Here is a 13,707-nt window from a genome sequence, read left to right as displayed (position 1 = left end):
TAACAGCTATATTAATGTAAATTTAATGCTTACTCCAACATGAATACTTAACATTTAAGTTTTCACTTATTTAAATTACATATTTGCAATTTTTTCCTTTTCTGTACATCATATTCTGAAGATGTGATGTTAGCTGTGTGTGCACAACACAACCACAAGTCTCAGTTAAAACTGTTTAGCTTACAGCAAGTTCTTAGTTAATATAGTTCTCTCCATTCCTTCCAAAATAAAAGGTTCTCTCTTAAAAGTCCCTCAGCAATTTGCTAGGGGTTTCAACAACTGAATAGGCAAGACAGTGTAATTTAGCACAAAACACCCTTGAATAACCAGGTGAAGATGATACTTGCACAAGAGACCAGTCCATTGGAGCCTTTCATACAACACCGTCTGGGAAAGTTAAAAAGCTGGCATACCATAAGTGAAAACAAACAGTATAATTTCATTTCTTCCATACTGAACTTATACTGTGACCGATTTTGCTATGCCACATAACAATACTTGAACTTATGCTGAACAAGATATGGTAGCAGATGCATACCCACAGAAGTTCATCATTCCAAGTTCAGCAGGGCAGGGAAAGGAGAATATTTACAATTCCTCATTATTTAATGACATAACTCTAAAAATATTATTTCAGGCTGAGCATCTTAACATTTTACCTAAAATATGGTTAGATGTCCTGCTTGTTCTCTACCTATCTTTACAGGCTACCTTGTCTTGTTCCGTATCCACCTTCCAAAGTGGCTATCCCAGTGAATGCCACCAATCAGCGTACTAAGCTTGTACATTTTTGTTGGAAATGGTACAGATGGCTCAAATTGAAGAAACAGTTGTGGCTATCCAACTAGGGAGACATAAAGACTACAGGTTTTGACTAAGTTTAGGGTCACACCCCGCGTTTGACTCCTCAGCTTACTTTAACTGTTTACAACTTTTTAAACATGCAATGAACGCTAAACGCCACAGATATGTAACTTTGTACATTTTGCTATAAAAATGAGGGTCATTTCTTTTTAAGCTCTAAGAGAAATTCAGAAGATTCCTTTAAAACGAAAAGGCTTTGCTATTGAATGTGATATAACACTATTTAAGTCAAGAGAGCTATTTAGAACAGAAGCTAAGAGGTGCTGAAAGGACTGTTTACTATTATATCATCAGTATAGTACCAGATTTACTTTACATAGCTGTTGCTGGAATATTACAAAAATTAGTCAGACAGGTATCTCTTCCACATGTAGTTTTTTCCACACAGTTAAGTACCACTCAGCCTACCAAATGTGTATATTTTTGTTAGAAATACTACAGATAACTCAAGTTGAAGAAACAGGCACAGCTATCCAAGTAGAAAGAAACAAGAATCTCCAGTTTTACTGGATCCAGAGAATGGATAAACAGCAAAAAAGAGCTCTCCCCAATTTACACCTTCTTTTTCAAACAGGAAGAAAAAGGTATTAATGGATATATCCAAGACTAAGAAAAACTAATCCAAACAGAAACCAAAAAAATTTTTTTAAAAGTTAAAAGCCATAACTTTTACCCACCTTTTGAGCGATCACGACCTTTAAAGGGTCTCTTAAAATGCTTTTTATACTTTTTACGCTTACGTCCTTTTTCAGCGCAAGCAATTTTTTGGGAAAAGGATAAAATTCAAGTTAGTAAAGCAGAAATGTAAGAAAGCACAGAACAAGATGGAAGAAAGTTTAGCTCATCTTAAGCAGAATGTCTTAGTAAGGTCTCATTAAAAGCTTTTAAAGAGTATCAGATCTGTTAAGGAAGCAGTCAGCTAATTCTCATAGCACAGATCCTTATGATTCATAATTTATGTATACTTAAATTCACTTTCAGGGAAGCAACTAAAGCCTTGCCTTGTTTTTTTTCCTCCCCTTTTTTCCTTTCTTCTTTTTTTTTTAAAAAAAAAAAGTCATTGAAGTTCAAAGCCCAAGTAAACTATGCAGCCAATAAAAACTCTAGATAACGTACAAAAATTTCTAAATAATCAATTATCCTGCCAATTGTAAGGTCAAAACATTTAATTCAACTTTCATATAGTCCTTACGTAATTTTTCAAGAGCTTGAGGAATTAGAAATAATCACCAAGCTTCTCAGGAAATACATACCCAAAGTTCCTCATGAGTACACTGTATAACATAATTGCAGATCACTTTATGTACAGAAGAGAGCTAAAAACAGAGCCACGACTGCTTATTAGAAACTCTGGTGAATAAGTTTTTCTGTCATCCAAGTGTTTTTTGTTTTTTATTTAATGACCTCAAAGGCAAAATTGTCATAACTGAATGGTTAATCATATACACACATGGAAAAACCACCCCAACAAACATGGAACTTTAAATCCAGAATAGGCTTCTAGCATACAAAGGCATAACTTCCAAGTTAAGATATTTGAGATGTAGACAGAAACCCAAAGAGCACTTCTCAATACAATCCTCATACTAATCAACAGTATGGTATGAATGCAATCTGAAAGAACAATACCAGTAATTGAAAAAAAAAAAAAAGCACATACCAAAATATTGACTCTTTAAAAGCTTTATATGAAATTAAATTCCTATTTATTATTAAATAATACAATTATTTACACACAAGTTAAGACCCACACAATCACAACCATTTCATGAATTAAAATAACGGTCGTATTTTTCCACATTTCTAAAGAAAACCACTTCGGTGAGTTGCATTGCTTCTTTCACCTCTTGGGCGGTACAGGGAAAAATAACTTAGCAAGAGAGCTGCCTGTGCTTAACTTTAAGGGGTTGCAGCATGAGAAGGGTGTATCCCATTAAAGCAAAAAGGAAGCAAATGCAACAGTGTATTTAACTCTGGGGAACAACTTTATTTTAATGTAACTGGCATGCCCGTTCAAACAAAGGAGGAGAAAGTGCCTGACAAGATTTCAACCTGTCTTACAGGTAAGGTGATCACCCTACAAATAACAAAAAGGAAAACTATGCCAAACAGAAAAAAATGTAAGTAATCATCTACAAGTAATCATCTATAAATGTTATTTTAAAAACAACTTCCTTCTCTTACTATTAAATTTGTAGCTCTTGGGCTTTCACTCCAATGTATGACAAAACTAAGGCAACATGATTTTGCTTGACTACCCGCATGCACTACTATGGAGAAACTAAATGTATAATTTTAAGCTCATTCTAAGCCTGCATTCAGATAAAAGCCCATGAAGTAATTTTGGCCAGGAATAAATTTCTAAAAATCTGTTTCAAGCAGATAAAAATACAGCAGGTGCAACATAACAGCTCCTCTGAATTCAATGGAAACTGTTTCCTTGCCTGACCTGAGAGCAATCCAAACAAACAGAATCAAGGAAAAAGCATTCTAAATGCCTTCAATCTGCTATGGTTCATTTTGCGTGTCCAGTTTCAAGACAGCCTGAACTTCCATTATATTAAGCCCAGATACTTTAAGTAAGTTACCCTCTATTCTACAAACACCTAAAGACCATATTTTAACTTTACAGTAGAACATTGTCAGCCTTTTATAACACTCTTGAGCTCAACATGGCTGTTGGAAATCTTTCTACATGGTCTCTTAGTCTTCTTGTACAGCCACTCAACTAAGACAGGATTAGTCATTGCAAGTTTCCACTGGAATCCAGAGTCTTATTTCTAGAACCACCAATATGTGGATGCTTACTAAACAAGTATTGTTTCCTCATTTCTACATCTGTCTGCTTTGGGAGGTGGGTATTTTTAAAAATGTAAGCTACATATCCATCATGCATGTGCAAAATGTAACTAACCATGCATACCCACCAGGCTTGATGTCCTTGTAAATCAGACTCTCCAACCCATACAAGGAATCTTGTGAATGTGTACCTTGGTCCACATGGCAGCAAATAACCGAAAAAATGCATTTTGTTTAAAAGGAGGAAATCAGCTCCTGATTTAATATGAAGTTTAGAAAACTCATGACACATTAGTATTTCCATTACAGTATCTGACAGTCAGAGTCACTTCAGAATATCTAGTTTCAAAGACTATCTACATAGGCAAATTATGCAATTCTCATTTTACTTATAACCAGCAAAAGAAAAGAGCTGCAAGCTCTGGTCTCCATGTATGAGTTTTGATACTGACAGATTTCAATAGCTTAGAAAACAGGAAATAGTGTCAGCTTGTATCAGCAGAGTTTGTTATCACTTCCCCATCACACTACACTAACCACACAGTGACATGAACATTTTGCTCAATATTTGAATAGTATGTCTAAAGAAAATATCCCCAGGCGTGTTTATGACAAGAGCCTCAAACAAATGCAAGTACTGAATCAAGATTCTAAACATATTAAGGTCAGCTGAGTAATAATCAGAACAGCATATACAGCTGAGAATTCATGGACCCTGATAACTTTCCAGTCAATATAGCTCCTAGATTTTCATCAGCTATTTTGTGCTCTTAAAAGCCTACAAAAAGAGACAAATTTCTTAGTTTATGGTGCAGTAGAGCAACTCGGGCCTTACGACTCTGATATCTGCAAAAGCAAGGGATCTGCTCATGCAAGAACTCAACGAGTCCTCCTGACCACAATATTCTAGTACAATACCAGAAACACAAATAGCTACCACTGAGATATGATCACAGATTATCTCAAGTTGGAAAGGACCCATAAGGATCATGCTGCAGCATGACTGAGAGGATAACTACAGTTTAAAATAATCCGATTTGAATATTCCTCTAGCTTTTCCTTCACAAGGCTAAAGGTTTAAAACTGCAAAACATGACTAAATCCAATTCTAGTTCTATATAAGGAGTTGATTTACTGAGGTATCTTTTTTTTTTTCCCCCTCAAAAGCCTTACAAATGCTGGATGTATTAAGTTTCTTTCAAAAAAACAACTGTCACAGGTGCACAGACTGACTCTTAATTATATGAAATTCCACAATTGGAATTCCTCAAGCAATGCCCATTAGGTTAAAAACTTCTTGTTATATTACCCCTTCATCCCATTGCTACTGGTGCAAAGAACAACGGCTAAAACACTGCTGCTTTACCGTATCCAAGTCCTATGTAACCAATGTTAAACCTCTATGAACATTCCTTTGCCCCAGTACGAAGTAATGGCTACAAAATTCCTTACTGAAGTTGTCTTAGCTCTCACAGTTTCTGGCATATTAAAGGCAAGAAATAAAGCAAGGCTTCCTTCTTCACTGTAAACGGATTGCCAGATTGCTCTTTGAACTGCAAATGTACACCTCAAACTAGCAAAGCAGGAACAAGGCAGTAGAGTCCTGTAACTGGAAAATTAAATAAGCAAAGAGAGATTACAATCAAACTAATTTTTTCCAAGTGTTCTAAGTATCATTTCCTTCTTACTAACTTTTCCAAGGCAAATGACTTGCAGCATTACAGGTATCCTAGAGATGCATCTTACGAACCATTATACCACCCAACAAACAGGTCTCACTTCAGACAAAAAATTTCAGTTGTAACTTTTCCCTCTACCATTAGTCACCTGTCATTGATTCTGAGCTTGGTTTCTGTTCAAACAAGCTTATTTTATAACTTGATTTTGTTAAGGATATTTGTTACAACAAAGAAAACAAATAAAAAACCCAAAAGCCACAACCAGGTTAACTGGACTGAAATGATCAATTATTTTAACCTATAATTGAAAGTTTAAAATGTTTTAGTGACCTAGATCAAAATTTTAAGTAAAGTTTCCCATGTTCATGTTCAATTGTTTTATTGTGCCATTATTTCCTACTCAAGGAAGTCTCATTTCTCAATCCAGTCAAAACACAGTACATCATGAAAGGACAGCAAAAACTGAAACGAAAGCATTATTCTTGAAGTAAAAAATTACAAGCCTTACCACTTTCCTTAGTTTCCTTTAAGCAAAGAACAACCTGTCACATGCACCTCTAAAACACATTGTTAAACATCTATTACTGAAGCTCTAAAAGATAGCAACATTAGCCTCACGCAATGCAGTTTCTATCTTTTGTTCTGTTTCCCTAGAGCTTTAAAAAGAAGAAAAAGAAAAAAAAAAAGACATACCAGATTATCAAGTTCCCATTTCCAATAGAAGCTGACTGGATAAATGAATGGTAAACAAAACAAATAACGTTTTTTTCAAGCTTTAAAGCAAAAAGGCTTTTCAAAGCACTGTAGTAAGGTTAGCTAGACACTTGAAAACACAAAGTTTAAGTCAATCACAAAGCAGGACTCTTCTTTCATAGCACAGTCTAAGTCCTCAAACTCCAACGGAGGTTTATATTATTAACTCAGTACCTTTTTCTGCCGCTTTCTGCAAGGCTTCCTCAATTCTTGCCAGTTCCTTTTGTTTATTATCCTGCAAGTATTTCTCTTCCTTCTCTGCATCATATTTAATGCCTGTAAGCCAAGTTGGGACAGCTTTAATACTAAACTTCAAGTTATATAAATGCATAATCAAGTACCGCACACCATATTCAACATTATGTTGCAAAACACCTTGTCTGAGACAAAAGCTATTCTAGGTTTGATTGCTGAAAGCCACAGCCAGCCTCTGAAATTGTTATTTTTACACAGTAAGGCACAAAAGAATCATACAAATGTTTACACATTACTTCATAGAAAAACATTTCTGTGGAAATTCAGACCCATAAAAGTGTGGTCTGGGCAATATAATGCAGGTTTGTAAGTTCTAGTACACATATTTGATGCTTTAGAAGCTTGCAAGTTTTCTTAATATACCAGAGGTTCTAATTTAAGAGAAAACTAATCAAGTTCTCTGATCTTTCCTCTCCATAAAAACAATTCTGATGGAATTACTACTTTAGACTGTTGTCAGTTAGAAGCATATGAACTGTATCATGCAACAGTCAAAAGATCTAAACCATGCCAGAAAAGCAGATTCAGGATAAGCACACTTCAGAGGAAACTTGGCTGTTGAATTGAACTTGAAATGGACACAACCAAGGTTTCCATAAAAGCAACAGGTGCTGTTTTCTCCCCACCCTTCTTCCACTACCTTGCTAGCATTTGCCTAGAAATTTCACTAAGGGAACAGAATGTAAAAATGGCAACTTACATGAACTACTCGCTATTATATACTCATTTATATGGTACCCTTAGATATTTTCCTCTACCATTATTTAACTGTGCTGTTGAATAGATTACGTACTTGCTCCAGGAACTATTAGAAGATACAAGCCTTCTAGAGTTGCAACAACTGCCTCGCCATAGAGATTCTTCCAAGGAATCTTCAGAGTAAGTTTATCTAAACAAAGCAGATAGTCACATCAAAACAAAAACCTACACTGCTCAACCCAAACAACACCTCAGGCATTGAAGAGCATTAACCCTATATGTTGATGTCCTAAACACCTTAGAAGGTAAGGAGAAACCATATGGGCCTAAAAAATTAAGCCCTTGAAGTGATAAAATACATGCAGAGAAAATATAAGCCATAGATTTAAGCAAGATGATGCAGTTTGAGGCAGAAGACTTCAGATCAAAACCCAAGATCATGACTGGAGTTGAATTCACTGGGATGAATGTGATTTTCCCAGGGAAGTAAAGGAAGAAATACAACACATTCAAGTCTAACAAATGTTTCATGTGAAAAAGCAATGTTGACCAACAAGGAAAGGAACTTTTAAAAAAACATGTATCTAAGAGTTTCTAAACCCTTGGCATATTTGCCAGTTTCAGGAATCTTGCCTAAACTCTTCATATTCCTAAACCATCCTTCAAAGAGCCACACACATTCTGCCTATACTAAACAGCTTCCTTGATCACCCATGTATCTAGGAAGAAACTCTCAGACATGTTTTTCATACCAGCCTGTAAAGTTACACAAACAGTATTTGCCAGATAACATTTTATGACTTATCCAGGGCAGTCACATTAGACTTCTATGGTAGTTTCAACAGCAAGTACAATTACAGAGATCATTTAAGAAAGCCTGATAGAAGAAATTCAGAGGCAGGATGGACCTTAAGGCCTGTACTGAAATTTCCATTTCAATACTCACATTGAAACAAAAACTTACCTATCTGACCAACTTTTATTCTAAAAGGTACATCCAGTTCACTCTGCAAAGAAAAAAACAGTATTAAACAGATCCATGTATTTTAAAGATAAGCTGCTTTATACAGCAAAATTATCTTTACTTCTGTTAAAACTATTTTCCCAGAACTGAAGTTCCAGAACAGAAACAGTTCTCGGTATGACAGCGATTTAATTATTTAGCAATACTTACACGAACTCAGGTATCCATAAGTGTGGTTAGGCTTGTAGAAAGCTTTAAAATAAAGCATTTAACCATTTCTGGCAATTCTCTCCTACAAGTATGATGATGCCTTGCTCCAAAGGTTACTAAAAACTAAAATTTTATCAATATACAGGAATTTAATTTTAGATTTTTATTGATTCACCACATAGGTCTTTTATTTTTGACAATAGCACCTAGTATTTACAAACATATAAGAAGTCTCACTTAGAATACTAAGAATTTCTTTGCAAAATGTCTGCCAAACACCAAGAACAAGATGGACTCAAAGATGAGCAACACATGACAAGTGAGCAATTATTACCATCAACTAAAACCTCATGAAGTATCTCTCCTATATAGTGTACAGCAAAAGCAGAAATTACAGGAATATCAAGAATATAAAAAGAGGGACAAAGTAAAGAGGAAGTAGGAGAAACTAAATAAATAAAATTTAAAAATAATAGAAAATAACTTAAAACATCAAGACTCCAGAACTGTCTTCCACTTCAGTATTCTTTTCAAATAAGTTAACCACAATTCAAAGACCTGAAGAGGTCTTAATCTCAAAGATTATAAAAACCAAACCCATTTTCCCAAATGCAACTGATACTAACCATTTCTCTCTTCCCATATACTAGAAAACAACCTTGACCACCACTTTTCCAGCAACTTAAAAACATTTAACAGGGCTGCTCCAAAAAAGATGCTTAATATCCAAATTAACATCTCTGACAGATTTCCACTGTTTTTAAGAAGCATTCTGAACTGCAGTTAGGAGCCTAATATCAACCAACTTTGATTAAGTGACTAAACTTGTGACAAAATTTCCATGGCTTGGTCTCTTTTAGTGCCTCAAAGACACAACTGAAAAGCAAGAGCTGTGGAGTATTTTAACCCTTTTCTGGTTTTTACTGCATAGTCCTAGAAATTTCTTTATGCTTCTTCCTGGTAACAACTGCTCCTCGGCACCTCCCAAATATTTCTTCCTACAGGCTGCCGCATGTTAAAAATCTGGTCAATAAACTTAACTAAAAGTTTTCTTCTCAGTTTTTATTTTAGATTGAAATATATCAGGAGAGAAAGAGAAAAGTGACTCACTTTTAAAAACAGTCTGATCTAAAAACACCGCCACAGCCCCTCCCCTCCCCATTTTTTTAAACTTTGTGTTTAGTAGTAAGAACAGGCATAAGAAGTGGTTGAAACTGTGAGAGCAAAGATCTCTGCTCTTGACAGAGTCAGGAGCAGTCATGTAGAAGCAGATACCAGCAACCAGATCCACTGCATTTAATACTGCATTTATGACCCACAGCTGAATTCTAAGGGGAGCCACCTCAGTCTGGCCTGCTGCAAGGACAGGACCATGAATGTGACCTTGAAAAATTAGTTTTCAGAAGATTAAATTCCAGAATGGGGGAAAAAAATTAAGCAAAGGCAAGAAATTCAAGATGTTTTTAATTTGTTGAGTAAAGACAACAGATAAATTAAAAACCATGAGAGCATTGGGGTTTGATCTAACATGAAAAAAGATCGTTTACTGAAAATACTTCAAGACTGTAACTGAGAAGAAACAGGTAGTATTATGTCTGATGACTTTTAAGAGCTGGGACCAGCTGGATACAAGTGAAGAAGCTCAGAGTTCAAGCTTTTTGATGGTAATGACTAATAAGCTGAGAAACATGTAACAAGTTGCTAAAAAGCTTAGGTCATATCATAGCTTGCCATCATTTTTCATGACTGAAAAATAGGATAGAGCTGAAGAAATCCATCAGAAAGAATTCATTACTATCACTACCAGAAGTTTTTAACAAAGTAAAAAAGGAACATTAATAGCAACTGCCCCATTATACTCCTATATTTTTATAGCTGAAGTCATACAAAACAAAACAGCCTCAAAAGATAGAAGTATACATTTTACAGAATGACACTTCATGACTTTGTGTCAGCAAACTATCTAACATATTTTGGGAAAAAATGGTTATATTTTCAAGGTGTCCAAGAATTCACTTGTAAAATAATTTTGTACAATTTTATTTTAGAAATCTTAGACTAATCTTCTTAAACTGACTGAATGAGCAGATGTCTAAATTTTGACTGAGGTCTGACAAACTTCCATTTTAATGAAATGGTTTTTCACTGTGCCTAAGGAAAAAAAATGGACTCAGCAAGTGTAACACTAAAAGTAACTATTTGCTCATCTCCCCTTTCCTAAGGGCTTTCTTTTCTTACATTTGAGAAGTACTGTATCTATATATAGAAATTAAAAACTAGTTATTTTCTGGTGGAAAAACCTTAAGAGGAAATCATAAACAATCCAGACAGCAGTAGACAAGTAAATCAAAAAGAGTTGGACCATATCCCATTTCTTTAGTCCCTTCTTTTTCAAGAAGGTGTAGGCTACTTCTCTAAAAATTGTGTTATCAACATTCCTTTAATTACTTCTGCACAGAAATCTAACATACTGCAATTGTAAAGAAGTCAGAAACATCCTTTGTTTTCAGTTCCTGGATTTGTCTTAGCTCGCTCTCAGCTCTGGTCAGTGATACACATGACTGTGCATTTCTGTAAGTCAGAACTGCTAGAATCGCAATCAACCACGCTGCCATCATAAGAAGGAAAGACATGTACAAAGTAGATAACACTTCCTTCCCTCCTTTTTAAACTACCAGATTACAAAGATATTTGTATCAAGGTCTTTAAAGTAAAACAAAGTTACCAGGAATGGATGACATGGGCAGGTAAAATATGAAACAATGAACAATGAAGAGAAACCAATGATTAGGTCATACAAAGATCCAACGTTTTCAATTCACAGAAGAGTAACAGTTCTCTCCAGTGAAGTCTGAAGCACACTACAGATTGCAGTGAGATTCTCTCAGTAGTACAGGTGTTCATTAGCTCAACTAAAGGACAGAAAAATCAGCCAAGTTTTTTTTTTCAGACAAGAATATGAGTACTTAATGCAATTTAGTACTTGTTTTTCCTTAACTCCACCATTCCTATTTTAAAAGGAACAGAATGGAGCATTTGAATAACCGTATTTACTTTCAGAGTACGCATCTTAATGTGTTAATAAGCATCAACTTACACAGAAAGGCATATATATAAGCTTCAGTCCCACCACCTGATGTACAAGGATGAACTTTTTCTCACTTCATCCTCACACCAACAACTGAGAAAGGAACCACTATCTTTCAGAAGACTTCAACTGGATCAATCAATTTGCAGGAGTCAGGCCTTGAAAATCCATTTACTCAACCAAAGGTAAAAAAAAAAGGGAATACCTAGGCCTATGCAAAGATTTAGTAAATTGTTCAGAAGCATACAAACATCTGCATGGACATACAAGTGAGGAAAAAACCCTATGACTTAACAGAATTATGATTATACAGCAGCAGTCACTGCAGAAATTAAATCCTTTAAATTGTACTGGATTACCAAAACAGTAACAGAAACGCACCAATATCTTATTTAAAGTTTTAGGATTGCAAGCCTCAAATACTAGAAGAGGTTGCATATGCATATGTGTACAGGAGGTGCTGGGAAGCTTACTTCAAAACCCTGCTGCTAAATTCTCAAAAGTTGTTTTTCTCTTCTGAAGGAGCACGCTTACCTTTTCAACCATAGCTTCTTTTCTTTCTCGGTTCAAGTAACGTGAGAAAATTAGAAGCAGTTAACCAAGGACTTGCTTCCAATAACTGTTAAAGAAGGCATACTGTGTAACGTGAGACTACAGTAATATTTTATCCTATGACCTAGTCTTTAGAACCATAAAAAAAAATTTTATAGTATTAGAATACTTACTAATGCGTTCTCCTTTATCTGCAAATTGTCAAGCGCCACATTACCTGTTTAAAAGAAAAAGAGAAGTACAGAACAAGTAACTTCAACTATGATGTATTTGGAACAAGGAACATAACTACAACCCTCCCAAGTACACATGCATAAAATCTGAAAACCTTACCCCAGTTAAAGAATAGTACAATAAATGTCTAATTTGTAAGTGCCCTTAAACACTGATTATTCAGACAAAATTTCATGGTGGAAGAGATTGCAGAAATATCACCAATTTAGATGTCTCCATGTTTCTACTGTATTAAGTACACCTACAATAATAGGAAATCTTTATTATTCACTTTGTTGTGAATTATAATTACAGTTCTATCAAGGTAGGGTAGACTAGGAAAATTCTATCTTGTTTTTTACTATTTTACGTAACAGAAAAATCTGTCGTAGAGCCACAAATATGCATGACTACTTTCACAAACAGATTAACTTCTCCTGACATAAGCAACGTAATAGGATTTCCAAAGGGAACACTGGCACACAAAATTATACCTGAGGAAAGCACATAAAATATACCTCTTAGTGCTTTAATGCCAGATTCCTTAGACTATATTCCATTTTTAATGTAAGTACTAATAATTTTTAAGTGTTAAAATACTTACTACCATGGCAAAAGCAAAAATAAGATGATGAGAAAAGTCTCATCCCTTATGTATGGAAGGCATCTAAAATCGACAGGCTTCTCTAGACAGTACTTCAACTGTTTTTTTGCATGTCTACAGGGTAGTAAACTGAAATGTTTGATATATTCACTGAGAAAAGCTAGTCCACGTTATTACACTACCAGGTCTGTTTAATACACATTATTTACACCAATAAATTAGCAGGTGAAAGACCGAGCTCTGCAAGCACCCCATCAGCTGCACCACAACCAAGCACCCCCCATCTCCTGGGGCCCCCGTGCCTGAGCCGCTCCACGGCGCTGCAGACACCCCCGACAGCACCCTCGGGCTTCCACCCAATATACTCTCAATAAAGAGAAGAAAACTAATGGGTTGGTTTTCCCCGCCGACGCTTTCCTGCCTTAGAGCACTCCGAGGCCAGCGACGTGTCTCCAGGCCTGGCCTCAGCCTCTGGGAACCACTGCCCCAGCGGGGAAGCTCTTCGGGTACCCGCGCCCAGGGCCCCGCCGCGTGGGGGGGAGCCCCTAACAGCTCCTGCTTCCCCCACAACGCGGTGTTTTGCTGTAGCCCCCGTCACGGCCAGAGCCTCGCCTCATGGAGGCGCCAACAGCGGGGAGAGCCCGCCGCGACGGGAGGGGTGGGGGCCGCCGCCGCGGGGAGCCGCAGCCCCACAGATCGACCGGCGGCCCCTCACAGAGAGGGAGCGGGGCCAGAAGGGCCAGAGGCCACGGGCACAGACCGACCGACGGTCCGTCACGGGGAGGGGGACACGACAAGGGGCGAGTCCGCGGCCACCGGCTGAGCGACTGCCCCTCCCGAGGGGCCGCGGCCCACAGACCGCCCGCCCCTCACGGTGGGCGAGGGGAGGCGGCAGGTCCGCGGCCGCAGACTGACCGGCCGTCCCTCGCAGCTCGCCCTCTGCTCACAGGGGGCCGCAACCCCCAGGCCGAGCACTCCTCAGAGGGGGCGGCGGCCCCGCAGCCCACCAGCCCCTCACGGGGGGATC

At 37.1% G+C, this 13,707-nt stretch overlaps 1 protein-coding gene across 1 annotated transcript in view; it reads right to left on the bottom strand.

Moving 5' to 3' along the window:
• Positions 1-13,297, bottom strand: part of VPS13C (vacuolar protein sorting 13 homolog C) — a 95,944-nt gene extending 82,647 nt beyond the window's left edge. Inside the window, exons 1-7 of the mRNA XM_026856017.1 lie at positions 13,231-13,297; positions 12,037-12,080; positions 8,014-8,056; positions 7,144-7,239; positions 6,270-6,371; positions 3,792-3,854; positions 1,542-1,607 (exon numbers count right to left, since the gene is read on the bottom strand). Coding sequence (XP_026711818.1) covers positions 1,542-1,607; positions 3,792-3,854; positions 6,270-6,371; positions 7,144-7,239; positions 8,014-8,056; positions 12,037-12,080; positions 13,231-13,297 — 481 coding nt within the window. The remainder of the gene's footprint in view (positions 1-1,541; positions 1,608-3,791; positions 3,855-6,269; positions 6,372-7,143; positions 7,240-8,013; positions 8,057-12,036; positions 12,081-13,230) is intronic.
• Positions 13,298-13,707: the final 410 nt, after the last annotated feature.

The sequence above is a fragment of the Athene cunicularia genome (genome assembly GCF_003259725.1).
Source record: "Athene cunicularia isolate RWA chromosome 10 unlocalized genomic scaffold, athCun1 chr10_part1, whole genome shotgun sequence".
Lineage (NCBI taxonomy): Eukaryota > Metazoa > Chordata > Aves > Strigiformes > Strigidae > Athene > Athene cunicularia.
The sequence above is the reverse complement of the archived record's forward strand: the minus strand, read 5'-3'. Positions and strand labels throughout refer to the sequence as shown.